At 44.2% G+C, this 14,731-nt stretch overlaps 1 protein-coding gene across 11 annotated transcripts in view; it reads left to right on the forward strand.

The window, feature by feature from the left end:
• Positions 1–14,731, forward strand: part of PIGL (phosphatidylinositol glycan anchor biosynthesis class L) — a 64,421-nt gene that overhangs the window by 28,618 nt on the left and 21,072 nt on the right. For all 11 annotated transcript variants that reach the window (XR_011730050.1, XR_011730048.1, XR_011730049.1 and 8 more), the window contains exons 3-4: positions 4,846–4,936; positions 10,517–10,584. Coding sequence is in view for 6 of the 11 variants with exons in the window: in XM_071764911.1 (XP_071621012.1) it covers positions 4,846–4,936; positions 10,517–10,584 (159 nt within the window). In the remaining 5 variants the exon portion in view is untranslated. The remainder of the gene's footprint in view (positions 1–4,845; positions 4,937–10,516; positions 10,585–14,731) is intronic.

Below are 14,731 nucleotides of genomic sequence, written 5' to 3' on the forward strand. Positions count from 1 at the left end.
CACACGGCTCTTTCACTGATCGGGCACTCGCATCGTTTTGTCTGTGGGATCTTTTGATTTTTGCTCCAGTTTCAGTTGCCCAAATGTTCATTCTGTACAGTCAACTGTACACAAAGGGCATCCTTTGTTCCAACAAACACATTGTTCTCAGCTGGGAACCTAATGCACAGTGCTTCACCTGTTTCCTATGTAATCCACCATCAATCTACTGACCTTTGTGCTGGGTTAATGTAAAATCATTCACTGGGAAGAGGAGGAATAAGGAGGCAAAATTATGCAAAAATGTTTCCTGGTCCCCAGCCTTGCATTGACGAAGGTCAAGCTGCAGGAGAAAAAGGCATTAAGGAATGGGAAAGCTCTTTCATCCTGACCCTTTTGGTGTGTAGTGGAATGGAAAATCATGTTAGTACCTTGAAAGTTTTGCTCTGTTTTCTCAGAATGTATTTATTGAGATCTAAACGTCTTCTAGAAGGAATCCTGTTGCTACTCTGCTGCTCTGCCTGTTGCCACCTATAAAGGCTTGGTGTCAAGGCAGAGGGAGCTCTTTCCTGTCCTCATTGAACTGTCACATAGCAAGAGGCACCAGGGCCCCAGGATCACCCAGTTCAGCAGATTTCAGGAGGGACAGTTTTTAAGGTTGTTCTAACTGCAAGTGTGCAGTATAGGACATTTGTTTGATGTTTGCTAAGCCACATTTCAGACATTGCATGGACTGTTTCATTTAACTTAGCCTTTAGAGCAGTCGTGAGAGCTGAGTTCATGAGCAGAATAAATTCCATGGAAGGCTCTGGAAGAAGATTGTACATTTACCTGCACTGGCTGTTCCTAAAACATCTGTGGAAGGTGAGCAGTAGAAAACTGGACAGGGATTCAGCAGTGTATCATGTAAGAAGGGTGTAATTTGGCAATATATATGTGTGAAGGCTTTAAATCTCTTCTCTTGGCCCATAAAGACCTTCCAAATGACAGAAATCAAGCCATCTTGAGCCCAAACATTCCTAGAAAGATGACCCTACGAAACTGCCCAGCCTGCTGGCAGGGGTAACACTCCTGTGCACAGTGTTTTAATGGCCAAGGCTGAGGCATAAGAGGAGCAATGCTCCACAGCAAGCCTGGAGAGGAGCTTCTTTCATTCAGCCAGTTGTAAGACCTGTGCAAGATCTGCACAAGGTTGAATTTTGGTTTAATGTGCTGATGTGATTTGCTGTGGCCCACTTGTAGCTCTCTGGTGTGAGGGCCAGGTTATCCAGGACATCCACCATGCTCTTCCCATGCAGACCTTGGGAAGGGGAATTGCAAATGCCAGTTTCTCCTCTGTCTGATTACTTGGCAAGGAGGAAAGCAAAGGAGGTGAGAAGGAGAAAACCAGGAGTCCTCTGCAGTTATCACTACCAGGGGATAAAAGGAAAGGTACAGGTTGTGATTTTCAGATGTTTCCATGACTGACCCTGCTGAAATCAGTGAGCAGAGGCAGACACTGCTCCATACTGCAGCAACTGCAGCACCAGAATTCTCCATTTCTCCCTCTCTCCAGTATATAGATCCCTTGGCACAGCTGTAAATTCCCTGTACATTGCACAGCATGGCTTTCACTGAAAATAGCTGGGAAAACAACGTTTCTGGAGCTTTATGCCATTACAAATATTTTTCTTGTTCCTTCTGCGCATCTCCCTATTTTTCCATGGTCAACAAGGGCTGCATCCAAGCAGCCACCTGCATTCAGTATCAGTCATGTGGAATGCCCATAAACATCTCTTTCAGACCACAATATTTTGGTAGAAATGAGGCCAAGTGACCAAACTCTTTTACGCTTCCCATCAGCACCCTCCAGCAGACCTGGGAGGCCTCTCCAGTGCAGGATTTATCTCCTGATCTGTCACAGTGACTGACAGCAGCAACAAGGAGCTCTCTGGGGCAGAGGACAGGGAAGGGAACCCTGTCTCCTGGGACAAGCTCCAGTCTGCTCCAAGGAATGTGCTAATTTTCACTCCTTTATAGTTCTTTATCTCAGCCCTTCGACCTTGAGCTCTGAGGCATTATCAGCCTTAGCCAAAAGGGCAGTGTGGAGTTAACCATTCAGATGCTGAATGTTTCTGATAGGTCTTGAAGGTAAAAATACAATGGATGCAACTTCAATAGTGCAGCAAGTCAGTGGCCTTTTCAGGTTTGGTAAAGACTGATTTATGATATTAGGAAAAATATTTTGTGCTCAATGGGTGGTTTGGTGAACTGCAGCAGTTTTCAAAGTTTGTATCCTACAAAGTGTGGGAACCTCCTGTAAGAAGGTGTCTTATGTGCATTGCTGACTGGTGTATATAAACTTGGCTTTCTTTGTCACTTTTTTATCTTTGGCTGAATCAAATTATTGATACCCAGAGCACAAGCAGAAAGTTATTGGTCTCGTGCTTTCAGTGGAGTCCTTACTATCATGGTAATTCTTACATTTTTTTAGTTTACAAAGTATTGTACAAACTTTTATGCCCAAAAAAGAAATTTCCTAGAGTAATCCAGGTTGATGTATTGCCAGTTGTGCTACTGAGTTCTGGGGGTGACTGTGGGCACCTCATTTAACCTGTGTGTCACTTTCCATGTTTGCAGAAAGAGCTAAGAATACTTCAGTTGGCCATCCTGGCTATTGAGTTATGAATCTCCTTATGTACACGTGTGTCTTGTTTGACCAGATCAGCTTCTCTGACTTTGGTGCATGACAAATTATATTATGCAAGAAAAAGAATTCCTTTTCCTTGCTGGGAACGAGTGATCTCTCCATCAGCAGCAGTAAGTGGGTAGGAGCAGAATTTTTTGCAGAATATTCCTGCTTGATCAGTTCAGTGTTCATGGAGTTAATTTGCTCATGCCTTCAGATTGTTTTGTTTCCAGGGATTCTAAACCGTTGCCTCCAGCTGTTCATTTCCATTGAACAAGGGTGATCTTTATCTGTCTAAACTAGTTAAAACCTGCTCCCTACCCAGCAGCCTTTTTGGAGACATCCCAATAAAGCTGAGTGCAGTGGCTATGACACCAAAGCCTCCTGGACATCATAAATTCCAAGCCCTACTTTTTTTTCTGACCTCTCCTGTTTTAATGGGACTCTTCATTTCCTCCACAGCTCCATTTAACCATTGCCCAATAAAAGGAGTTACATTTGCATTGTAAGATGCCAATGGGGAATCTCTTTTAGACTAACTTTCTGCTTTAATATTACAAGATTAAACCTTGACTTGACCTCAGAGGTACCCCTGAAACTACTGGAGCACTGCTAGACTTGCAGTCAGTTTTCATGTGCTTGGGATGTTTTAGTTGAAGCATATTTTTAAGATGTGCTCCATATAAAGCTTGGTGTGACTGCAGGGTCAACGGGGCCACTTCCTCTTCAAACATGAGATGTGAAAGTTGTTGTCTTGAGAATATGAGGTGCAGGTTTGTTCAGCTGATGAGACAACCAGCAGTTGTACCAAAGAACCTTCCCTGTGATGAAATACAACTCTCTTACATACATCAGGCAAAGATGCTGTCTGTGCAAGGGGGAGTTGCATCCAACAACAGAAATTCCTGTTGTTGGCAATACCACGACAGGGATCATAGCTGGGATGTGTGTAATGTAGAAACACCTTCCCTTGTTGCTGGGGTTGCTGGTAGCACATTGGTTTGGCCTGTGCTGAAGAGGAGCACGTAACAGGATGGCTCAGATGCTAATGGTCAGCTTGTACTTCAGGCTCTCCCTTCTATTGCTACTGGTTAACAGCAGTGGGAAAATTTGTGGCCAGAAAACCTCTCAGGAAGACCCAGGCTGAGCTTCACTTTGGCACATGCCAAGGGGACATTTTCCTGTTGTGCTGCAGGTGCTCTCATCCTCCCTGCTCCCTGGGGAATGTTGGGAAGTGGTGCCCCTGCCCTGTGCAGCAAAGAGCTGAATCCCTTCAGATCCAGACCCCTGGGTCTGTGTCAGGATGCTGTGCAGTCACTGCTCTGCCAAACCACCTCACAGCACTTAGCAGCCTATCAGAGGAAGGAAAATGTCTGAGAAAAAGACCAGTTTAACATCTCATTCTTGGGTCTAGCAGCTGTGTGTTATCCTATTGTTACTCATAACCTTTTTAACTTTGCAAGCAATGTTTTCTTGGCATCATTCAAACCTGATGACCGGGGGGTCAAATTCAGTGCTCAGTTGTGTAAATATGGAATAATTCTGTTGCCTGCCTGGTGTTAGTTTGCATTTGGCTCACGGTTCCTGCCTCCTAGGAGCCTGCAATCTAAAACACCAGGCAGAATATTCAGTCACAGTATGGTTTGCATACCAAATAGGTATGCAAAGCATAAAATAAACAGATGAAGAACTACTGTCAAATTCATGCAATATAATTATGGTCCTATTGTCCTCTGGCTGAGGTTAATGGGTTATGGCTGTGTAAATGAGAGCAGGAGTTTGCTTGTTACCTTTCATGTGTAATTCAGTAGTAGATTGTGATTGGAAAGTCTTTCAGGAAAATGTGTTTTAAAAGAGATTTTAAATAAAGAGCAAAAGAAATTTGATTGGGAGGAATAGAGAACAAGAATCAGTGAACAAAATTGATGTTGCCTGAAGTAAGGCTGTCAGAAAGTCTGCCTGAATGGTAAGAAGAAAGGGAGACCTTGGCAAATCTATGTGGAGGGTGTTGGAATTGCTGTTTCCCTTTCAAGCCTCCAATATACAAGGTTGTAAGACTCTTAAGTCGGGCTCAGTGGTTTTATACAGTGGATGAACTTATCTTTATTTGATTCTCTGATAAGAGGATCTCTCCTTTCTAGCATGGTCTTTATAAAGTTCTCAGCAGTGAAGTGACTAATTGCATTTCTCATTTTCAGGGATCTTCCAGATGATCCTGCTGTTGCATGGGACATGCAGCTCCTCGCCACCTTGGTGCTGAAGCACATAGAAGCCAATAACATCAACCTTGTAAGTCTACTTTTTGAGAGTGTTTGTGTTTGGACAGGAATAAGGGCCAAAGGATGCAAAAAGTTGTGCTCTGCTCTTTTCTGTTGAACCATGCTGTGATCAGGCATGTCACTGTCACACACAGGGCAGCAGCCAAATCACAAACTCTTAAAGGCTTTTAGCAATTCACAAAACACAAAATCACATCTCCTGGTGCATGAAAGCCCCATGAGCACAAATAACAGCATCATGCATCCAATTTGGCATTGATTGGGGGGCTAATCTTCCATGAAACTCATTGCTGTGTGCAGACAAATGCACTTTTCCTGGACTCCTTTTGTGCCTTTTGGCCCTGTGAATAGATAGATTTTAATCTAGTCTGAAAGCTCCTGACACAAGAGGGTTAGTGTTGCATGTTTGTGACTCTCAGGGGCACTGGGACAAGTGCACCAGAATCCCAGTAGAAATTCTGAAAACACTAGAACTGCTTCTAATGGCTGGAAAGAGTTTGGTCTTTGCCTCACAGGAAATTGAAGTCAAGCTGTTGGTGCTGGGGGAGGCCTCTAACAACAGCATGAGCTGAAAAATCAAGTGCAGGGTTTGCAAAGCAAGAATCACCAGTACAGTCCCTGCTGTGCTGTGGGTGCTGGGTGTCCTTAGCAGCAGTGAGCTCAAATGACTTTAGCAGAACATGTCAGCTGAAGCAGCTTCTTGGGGATAGTGGTAATGGACTTCTCTGTAAACTTACTTGATTTTAAGTGTTCCAAGTAATCACAGAAATCTCAGATGTTTGCTGTAAAACCTTTCATTTAAGAGCAGACCTACTTTGCCAGCAGTGGTGAGGTAAGTGCTTAATTACCTTTCTCCAACGTTCTGCATTTTAAAGCTTCAGAACTTGCTATCTTTGAACCACTCACTGAGCATCTCTGCTGTCCTGAGACAATGGCCTTGAGAGGTAAACTGAGTCTATTTTTCAGTAATGTTGAAACTGATAGAATTGACTTAATGTGTCAAAAGAGCCTTGTCAAAACCTAAGCCAGCAGGGTTCCAAACACACCAACTAACTCCGTGAAGTTACCATGACTGGAAGAGGTGTATTGTTTTAGCCATCCCAGTGGGAAAACTTTCCCCAGTTCTCCCAGCAGTCATAGCACAGACAATGATATCTTTTATTTACAGAACATGCTTGGCATCTGTCAGTGGAGAAGCAGAGTGCAGTTCCAGCCTGTCTGAAAGGAAAGGTTGCAAAGCAAGGAATCAGCCCATGTTACACGTGGTTCTGTTCCAGTGCATGGTTACTCATTTCCTCAATTGCCCTGGAAGTCCATGGGTAACTCAATCTATTTGGGAGCTACAGGGACATATTTAATCCAAGCTCCACATTAAATAGAGCAGACACAGAAATTAATGGTTGATGTACTCAAAGCCAAAACTAATTTATAGACTCTGGAAATTATTTCCTGCCTGCTGGATTTATAAGCAAAAGGCAATGTTGCTGGGAAAGGCAGCCAAGGCTGGTTTGTCTCCATCCAGATTAGAAAGTATTCAGGGATGTAAAAATTAAATTACATAGAACTGTGTGAGCCCCAGGCAGGCTCTGGGTTATGAAATCCTGCTCTTCAGGACCTCAAGTTTAGTGATGGCAGAACTTGGATTAGGAGATGACATTCAGACTGTGTTTGGGGCAGATGCAGTGCCAAGATCAGAATTCAGCAATACCACATTTTTACAAGCTGGAAACATCATCAGTGCAACTGTTTGTGGAAGAGTCCCATTGTCTTGGGTCACCTCCAAAGCAGTCTGGGAAGCCAGATCTATAAATGGCTTTCAGGTTGAAGCTTATATTTGAGAGGGTGAGTTCAGCTCTCATGTTTTGGATCTTGGTCTCCACACCCTCCAAAAATTTAGGAGCATTTGAATGTGTGGTATTTCTAGAGGATTTAAAATGTTTTTGCACAACACCAGATTTGAAGTCCAGCACATGGAGTTTGCTTGAGGAGTCAACAAAGCTGGGGCAGACTTTGCCATCCCTTACCTATGCTAAACTTTGGGGTATGGGAGTGGGAAGCCCCCAGGCATTCTGTGAGCAGATGGATGAGTTGCACACTTGCAGCTCAAACCCAGTGCACACCAAGATGTTGATCATTATTAGATTTTTTTCATTCAGTTGTCCATTCTTTTTAATCTTTAGTTTCTGTGATTCAGTAGCAACAAGAGACATCTCCAAATACACAGGAGACTCAAAGGGAGTTTGAGTGTCACAGCCCTCTGCAAGTGTAAGCTGCAGGGCTATGAAATTATGCTCAGAGGAAGGCCATTAAAAATGGAGTTGCTTACCATGGAATTTTGTTGGATGGCCCTCCCTAAAAAGGCAAAATACCTTTCTATCCCCATCAGTCTACTTGAGCAGATGTGTGCTCTGTTGGAAGCACTGGATGACACCATGGAGAGTGAGGGAGACCTGCAGCTTCGAGGGCTTTTTTTTCTCCAGTGCACGTGGTGTGTGGAGAGAGCATGGACTCCAGACCTCTCAGGAGTTTTCTCTTCCACTGCTAATTGAGTAATTTCCTCTGTGTTCTCCCCCTTCCGGAAGGGATTTCTGGACCTGTTTGTCTTGGCTGTTGCTTTGGCTTCCCCAAGTGAAAGTTCCATTTCCTGAATACCAAGGTCACCAAGAAGAAAACTGAGCAACACCACCAGCAGCAGCTCCCATTTCAGAACAGGTGTGGGGGGGGAACTCCCTCTTGCCCTAAAGATTTAATTGAGCAATAATTTCCACATCAAGTATGTTTCCTATCCCAGCCTTTTGCTTCCAGAACTGGCTAATCCTGTTTTTAACCCAGACAGTTTCAAGATGTTCAGGTTTTCTCATCCTGCCCTGATTGTTTGCTTGATTTCATCATCAGCCTGGTTCAGGTTACGTGTTAAAAGGCAACACACCAGTGAGCTGCTCCATGGGGAAGGAGCAAATGCTCCCGTGTGAAAATCCCTTCTGCATCTGAGAAAAAAAAAAAATACAGATTTGTTATCAGCAAAATGAAACCTTGAAACCAGAGGAATATATTTACATGTGATTGCTGCCTGCTTCAAGTCACAAGCACCACACAACGTTGTGGAATCAGACCTAAGAGCTACATTCTGGATAGGTGGGACATCCCTGCTCTGTGCTGTGTGGGATTTCTGAAGGTCAAGAGCCTCCATTTCAAAGGTTGTCTCTTTGCAGATAAAGTGAATGCCACTGTGGTCAGGTCAGTGTGGAAATACCTTGAGAGTTTTACTTACAAGTTTGTGTATCTGGAGGCAATTCAGGTGGGGATGTCCTAACAGCAGTTGGAAATGACCTTCACACAAGGATTGAACTACTTCACGTACATAAGCCCAGCAGAAGCTCCTGTTTCCAAACAGGTGTGGAGAAGAAAAACTCCTAAAGATGTTTTTAAACACATAAATTCCACATCAAGACTAAATCCTAACCCAGCCTCCTGCTCCCACAGTTGGCCTGAGCCACTTTTCTCAAAATAGTGATCAGTTTATTTAGTCTGCTTACTATCCTCTCGTATCTTGATCTTCTGGTTTGTTCTCTAGTACCCTCCATAGAAGGGGAAATGTGTATCTTGGCTTGCCTGGGGTTTTTAGCTTGGTTTGCTAAGGAAACAGAAATAATGCAATTGTATGTGTGTGCATGTGGATGTTTCAAAAGACTCTCAGGTCTGTTGGCTAATTTCAGCCACATTTTATAGCAGGGTAGTAGTCTTAAAATGTTACATTTGTACGGGTTACAAAAAAAAAAACCAAACCAACCAAGCAGAAGAGACAAACGTTAGTGAAAAGGTTTAGTGCAAATCCAGCCCTTAGGACTCACACTGTTACTCATCTGCATAGGAAATGCTTCTGCCTGCCCTGAGTGGGGTACTTTGTCACATTAGCAAAGTGCCACTCTAGGTAGGAGTGACTTCAGAGCAGGTTTTTCTTTATCTGTAAAATGCAGGGCTGGTTCCCTGAGCTGTGCAGAATTTAATGATGTCTTTCCCAGATGAGCTACTCAAAAAGCTGATATCCTTAGGGAGGGCTTAGCCCCATGCCAGACCCTGCTGTCTCTGCAGAGAGGCTCTTGGGTAATACTGATGGAAAGCAAAAGCAGCCAAAGGCATAATTTTTCTCCTTATAAGTCAGAGTTGATCAGGAAATTATTTTTACCTGAATAAAGGCTAATAGGGTCCATTATTTCCTGCCAGCAGTAAATAACCCTGCTTCTTGGTCATAGTGGAAAGTCTACCTGTGGGCTTGTACAGGGTAGGTGGGTTTATAAACAGCCTTGTCTGGAGTTTGTGGGGTTTGAAGTGTTTCTTATCACTGTCTTTATGTTTCCTCTCCCTCTTTAGACAATATCCCCTTGTTTGAGAGGGCCTCTCCTGCTGCAGGGTGGAGTAGTTAAGTTGCACCACCGGGCAGGGCAACTTTTGATCTTCCCTTGATCTTTAACCCAGTGCTTCAGGCCCTGCATATAAAATAGATTTTGAGAAGGGAACTTGGGTGAGTAAGCAAGGCAGCAGCATTTCCTTCCCAGAAGAAAGAACAAGCTGGCAGGGAAGCAGAGATTGATTGAAGTGTGGGGAGGTTGTGACTTCTTCCTGGTCACAGAGAAGGGAGCTATGGAGAGCTCTGCTGCCTGGGCTCTCCCACAGCAAAAACCTAACTTTAGGCTGTGCTGGGACTGTCACTTTCTCCATCTGGAAAGCCTCCCAGCTCTCTCTCCCTGTCTGCTGTATGCTTTGTGCTTCCAGTTTGACTTCTAGGTTGGAAGTGGGACCCTTAAAGTACCCATTCACAGCAGGGTACAGAGTGAGCCCTGAGGGTGGATGCTTCACCCCAACACATCACTGGTAGGTCTGAGGGAGCCAAGGGCATTTTGTGCTGTGGGCAGGGACTTGTCAGTGGTGTGTTCATACATTATTTCTGCATTAGGAAATTCCCATTTCTGCCTGCAGAGAAGCAATAAACAATATGATCTTCTCATTCAGTAGAAAGCCTGACTTGGTTGTGCAAAACGTGCAATCAGCTGATTCTTTGAAAAGGTTTATTCTCAGATTATTTTATCACTGTTATCCTGTGGTGAAAACTCATTACAGTGAGGGCAGTAGTACATGAGGTGTTGTTCTAGTTAAAGCAACATGTCCTGATTCACAGCAGAGCAAACTGGAGTTCCATGCTGCAGTCTGCAGGCATTCCAGTGTCCTCTCAAATCCAGGAGAGATTTATAGAGCTGGACCCCTTGAGTCAGAAAGAAGTTTGCAACACATCACTCTCCAAGTAACCTTTTGGCCCAGTAATAAGTAACAAGTGCTTGCTGCCAGTGGGAATATTATATTTGTCATCTTTCTGGTGTTGGAGCTGTTAAACTGTGTAGTCATCCAGTTCCAGAGTGCCCTGTTTGTTTGGTTGTATTTCTGTAGCACAAGTTCACACCCAGGGCCTCATTGTGCAGCACAAAATCAACCCTTGAGTTACAGGTGGCTGGGACAGTGCTGTGTTAGAAATCAAAGTTGGTGACTACACAGGCTTCTTCTCCAGAATTATTGTTGTTCTCTGGTTTTATTGCAGGTGATAACCTTTGATGCTGGAGGAGTGAGTGGTCATGCTAACCACATTTCTCTTTACACTGCTTTAAGGTACAGTGCTCTGCGTGCTCATGGAATGCCTCACTATGGTGTTACAGAGTGGATGTGGTGTTTGTGTGGAAGCAGAAAACCAACAGCTAGAGCCAAAACCAGCATCAACTTCACTGATAGAACAGGCAGCCAGGCTATGGGACACAGTGCTGTTCAGAGAACCACTCACAGCTCTGTAAATCACCTACAGCATCCTTTGTCATTCCATTTGCTGGTGCTTTGCCAGTCTCCCTTTTACTCCCTTTCACTGGGCTCTCTTTGCTCTTCCTGTCTTTGATCCCAGAAAAATATTCTACAGATCACTTTGCACTTCTGGTTTGAGGAGAGTGTCTGAAAAGCTGATGCCTGACAGTTGGATTTTGGGAAGTTCTGCACCATTGTGCCAGAGGTCACTGCCAGCCTGTCCAGGTGCCTGAAATGACATCTCTGACTGAAGAATGTTTCTTTCATTGGAGCTGTCTCAATTTACCATTCTTCCTAAGTGAAATAGTTCCTTCTGCTTTATTATTCACATTCTGAGAACCTCAGCCTCTGTGATATGATATCTGAAGGTTGGTAGACAAAAATCTCTTGTATTAAAACCACCCAAATTTGGCTGGCAAGACAGCTAGTGAATTTTATTTTGACTCCCTGTTCATTCAGGCCTCATTGTGTCCTAGAGAGCTGCCCCTGCCTTTCCCAGGCATGAGAAGAACTCTTTGCAATTAAAACTTGTATTTTTAGCACCCATTTGTTTTCTGAATCATCTGTGCAATTCAAATAACTCCCTGGCTCTGCTTGCTAACAACATCACAGTGATTTGCTTTCCCTACTTGCCTAGAGAAAGCTGCAGTGCCTGATGCTCACACCATGTGCAGAGGGACTGGAGAGGTCCCAGCTGCCTGGCATTGCCTCAGTGTTCACTCAGCTGAGTGCCATACAGGCTACAGATAGGAACAGGGGGCAGATTGTTAGGTGACCCCCTGCATCCTGAAGAGATACAAGGAAAACAACTCACAGCAGAATTATGTATGAGAAGGTTAAGGAAAGCTTTTGGTTTGGATCCCAGCTCTACTATTGTCTGATTTGGAGGCTCCTCAGAAATCACTTGCCTGTCTTGATGCTTTAGGTTTCCCTGTGTGCAGTGGGGATGTTCCCTTTTCTGGGAAGTTACAGGGAAGTATTTGAGCCCTTTCAGCTCAGACCTTCTGCATTAGTGCCCAGCCTGCAGCATAACACTGTCCCAGCTGATGAGACACATGCTGGTAGCAACCCCAGAGTGTAAGCAGTTCTCATTACCTAGGGGCTGGTTTGTTTTTTTTTCTCTCTTCCAGTCCTGAATCAGCAGAAATAAGCATGGTGGCCCAGCCATCCACATGTGGCAGGAGTGACACTATGGCCACTGAAAGGTTAAGTTTATTTTTAGTGGCTTGCTTGCCCTCATTATTTTTCAGTTTATGTCATGGAGGAAGTAGAGCGTGACTGTATCACTCCTGATTTTCTGTGTCCTGATGAGTTCTCACATATTGGGCAGTGCAGGCAGCTCTGGGAGCTGATGCTGAGGCTTCTCCTGTACCTCCCTGCCAGCACTGGGGCCCCAGTGCTACATGGCAAGAAAAAGGCAAATGAACTCTCCCCTCCAGGTATCATGTGCAATGTATTTATTAACTATCTTTAAACAAGTTCTGCCTCCACTGTGGCTACATGTATGACTTTCTGCAAGGGCAGGGGTGTGTGACCCATCTCACAACTCCTGGCTTCAGGGAGTGCAAATTATTGAACAGCTTCAAGGAACAAAACAGTTCAGGTCGTAGTAATATTTGGTAATATTTGCTACGGGCATAAATATTCTTTCCAGTGTTTGAAACAGAGGTTATGTTCAAAGGAGCAGGAGCTATTCAGGAGAAATGTGCCCTTCCCCTTGCAGCAACCTTCCTCCTGACAGCCTGCAGGGACTCCAGCTGCTGCTCTGTGGCTGGGCTTCAGATCTGGGAGGAACTTTGAAATGCCAAGGTTTGAGGGTGGATTTGTTCTGCTGCAAAGGAAAAATAAGAAAAAACAGGATGGGAGAGGAACACAAATTGCTATTTGATTTCAGTCTCCCCTGGGAGTATTTCAGGTTTTGCTTCCAGATGGAAAAAAAAAAAAAAAAGAACAACCCAAACCCAAGAAAATCCCACTGCAGCCAGGAAGGGAGAACTGGAAGCAATCCTTTGCAGCTCTCCTGCCCCCATCACCTTGATTTAGCAATGTCATTGTTTCTTATCCCCCAAAAAAGGACCTTCTGCTGTGGTCAAGACAGGCTGGATCCTGTTTGCACATCCACAAGGATGGGCAGCTCTTGAGTGACATCCAGGTCACTTACCTCCCCTCTCAGCATTCGGGCAGTCACTGCAGTAATAAGTGTGGTAAATGCTAAGTGAGAGGAATATTTGAGAACCTCTCTTACCCATACTTTGAAATGAGTGTTTGCACTGAGATCACATCTAATATTGAGGGGGGTTTAGTTTTGCATCAGTCATTGTGAATTTGGATGTTAAATAAGCCCTCTTGCCCAGTAGCCAAGCAAATGGGGGGCTGTTTAGTTGGTTGGTTGCTGGCTTGCTTGCTTAGCATGGAGAGGAATGGTCTTTGTGAGGGGGAGGAAGGACTGTGCCACTTCTTTTCTTCAGTAAGCTATCAAATTCATTTCATCCCATCTAGAACAGAAAGGAATAGTCCTCATCTGCTTCAGGCAGAGCAAACTGAGTGGAAAATAGGAGCTGCTATATTTAACCACTCTGCATTATGTTGTTATAGCAACTGCATCCATAAAACTTATATCAATGATGCCATATAAAAAGCTACATCAAAGAATCACTAGCTGAGCCTACTCTCTTCAATCCCATTTGGCAAAACACCTCCCAATCCTGCACGATGTTGTAAATGAGACTGTGCAGAGGTACTGTTTGGGAGCTCAGTGTTTTAGCACTCTGGAGCTGATTGTGATGCAGCTCAAGTGCCACTGATGCTGTGTTGCACTTACATGTCACAGTCTGACCACTGAATGCCCATTTATGAAAGCCACTGGCCATAGTGTTGTACAGAAGGGCTTCACTAAGACTCCCTGAAAGAGGAGATTGATTAAATGCCATTTGGAACGAGTGTATCAAAACAATGAACAGTGTCTTGTCCAGCCAAATCCCACACTCAGTGGGTACAGCTCACAAAAGCCACCAGCTGCATTACATCCCTACAAGGCAATGTCCTCCTTGTCTTGAATTTCCAAGGCCAGGTCTTTAAGGATGTGTTGAGCAGGAAGAAAACTGTTTCTTGGGTGGTTACCTTGATGATAATGAAAGGTATCCTGTCTACCACTTTATTTGATGCCTTCTTACAGTGTGGGGCTAGAATGGGACTCTCATCTCTTGTTCCTTTCTAGCACTCATCTGGATTTCAGGTGAGTGGCATCTCATTTATATTTTTAAAGCAGGGTGTTGTGTATTTCCTTTGCCTTTTTCCCAGAAAATTTTTTTTTCAAAGATGGTTATTATTTGCTCCATCTTGGAAAAGGATCTTCTGTGTCACTGGTGTGTGTGGGACTGTTTAGCCCCTGCTGAAGTTCCAGCTTTTCTGCAAAATAAAGAAGAGTGTTGAAGAAATAACAGGTTCCAGTAGCTTATGTTTTAACCTGTCCCTTCACAGTGCAGCTCACTTCTGGTGTTTTCTTTTACTGATCTTTAGTGTCCCAGGGGGAATTTATGAGTGGTGGCTGTGATTGCACTCAGACTGCCTCCAGAAGGTCAAGGCAGAATTGTCCTCTTGTGTTTACACTTTGAGAGACTGTCCCTTTCTCTCAGAGGACTCTGTCCCACATGTAGCATAAATCCCATAGCTGGATAAGTTGTCCTAGATTTTGTCTTATTCCTTCACTCCTGCTCTGTCCTTCCTTAACTTGACTAAGCTCATTCATCCCAATGTCCTTCCATGATATTATTGAGACCAGTGAGGATAAAGTTGAGCATTGCAGGGATTACCCCTCTCAGAAGGTTTTGTTGTGGTTTTTTTTTTTTTTTTCCTAAAGAAACAGCCTCAAGGAATGTCATTCCCTGCATCACTAGGCTGCTAGCAGTGTGAGAGGAGCAGTGACACTGCACATTCTTCTCCCAGACAGTGCAGGGACCAAAGC

The sequence above is a fragment of the Heliangelus exortis genome, chromosome 21 (genome assembly GCF_036169615.1).
Source record: "Heliangelus exortis chromosome 21, bHelExo1.hap1, whole genome shotgun sequence".
Taxonomy (NCBI): Eukaryota; Metazoa; Chordata; class Aves; order Apodiformes; family Trochilidae; genus Heliangelus; species Heliangelus exortis.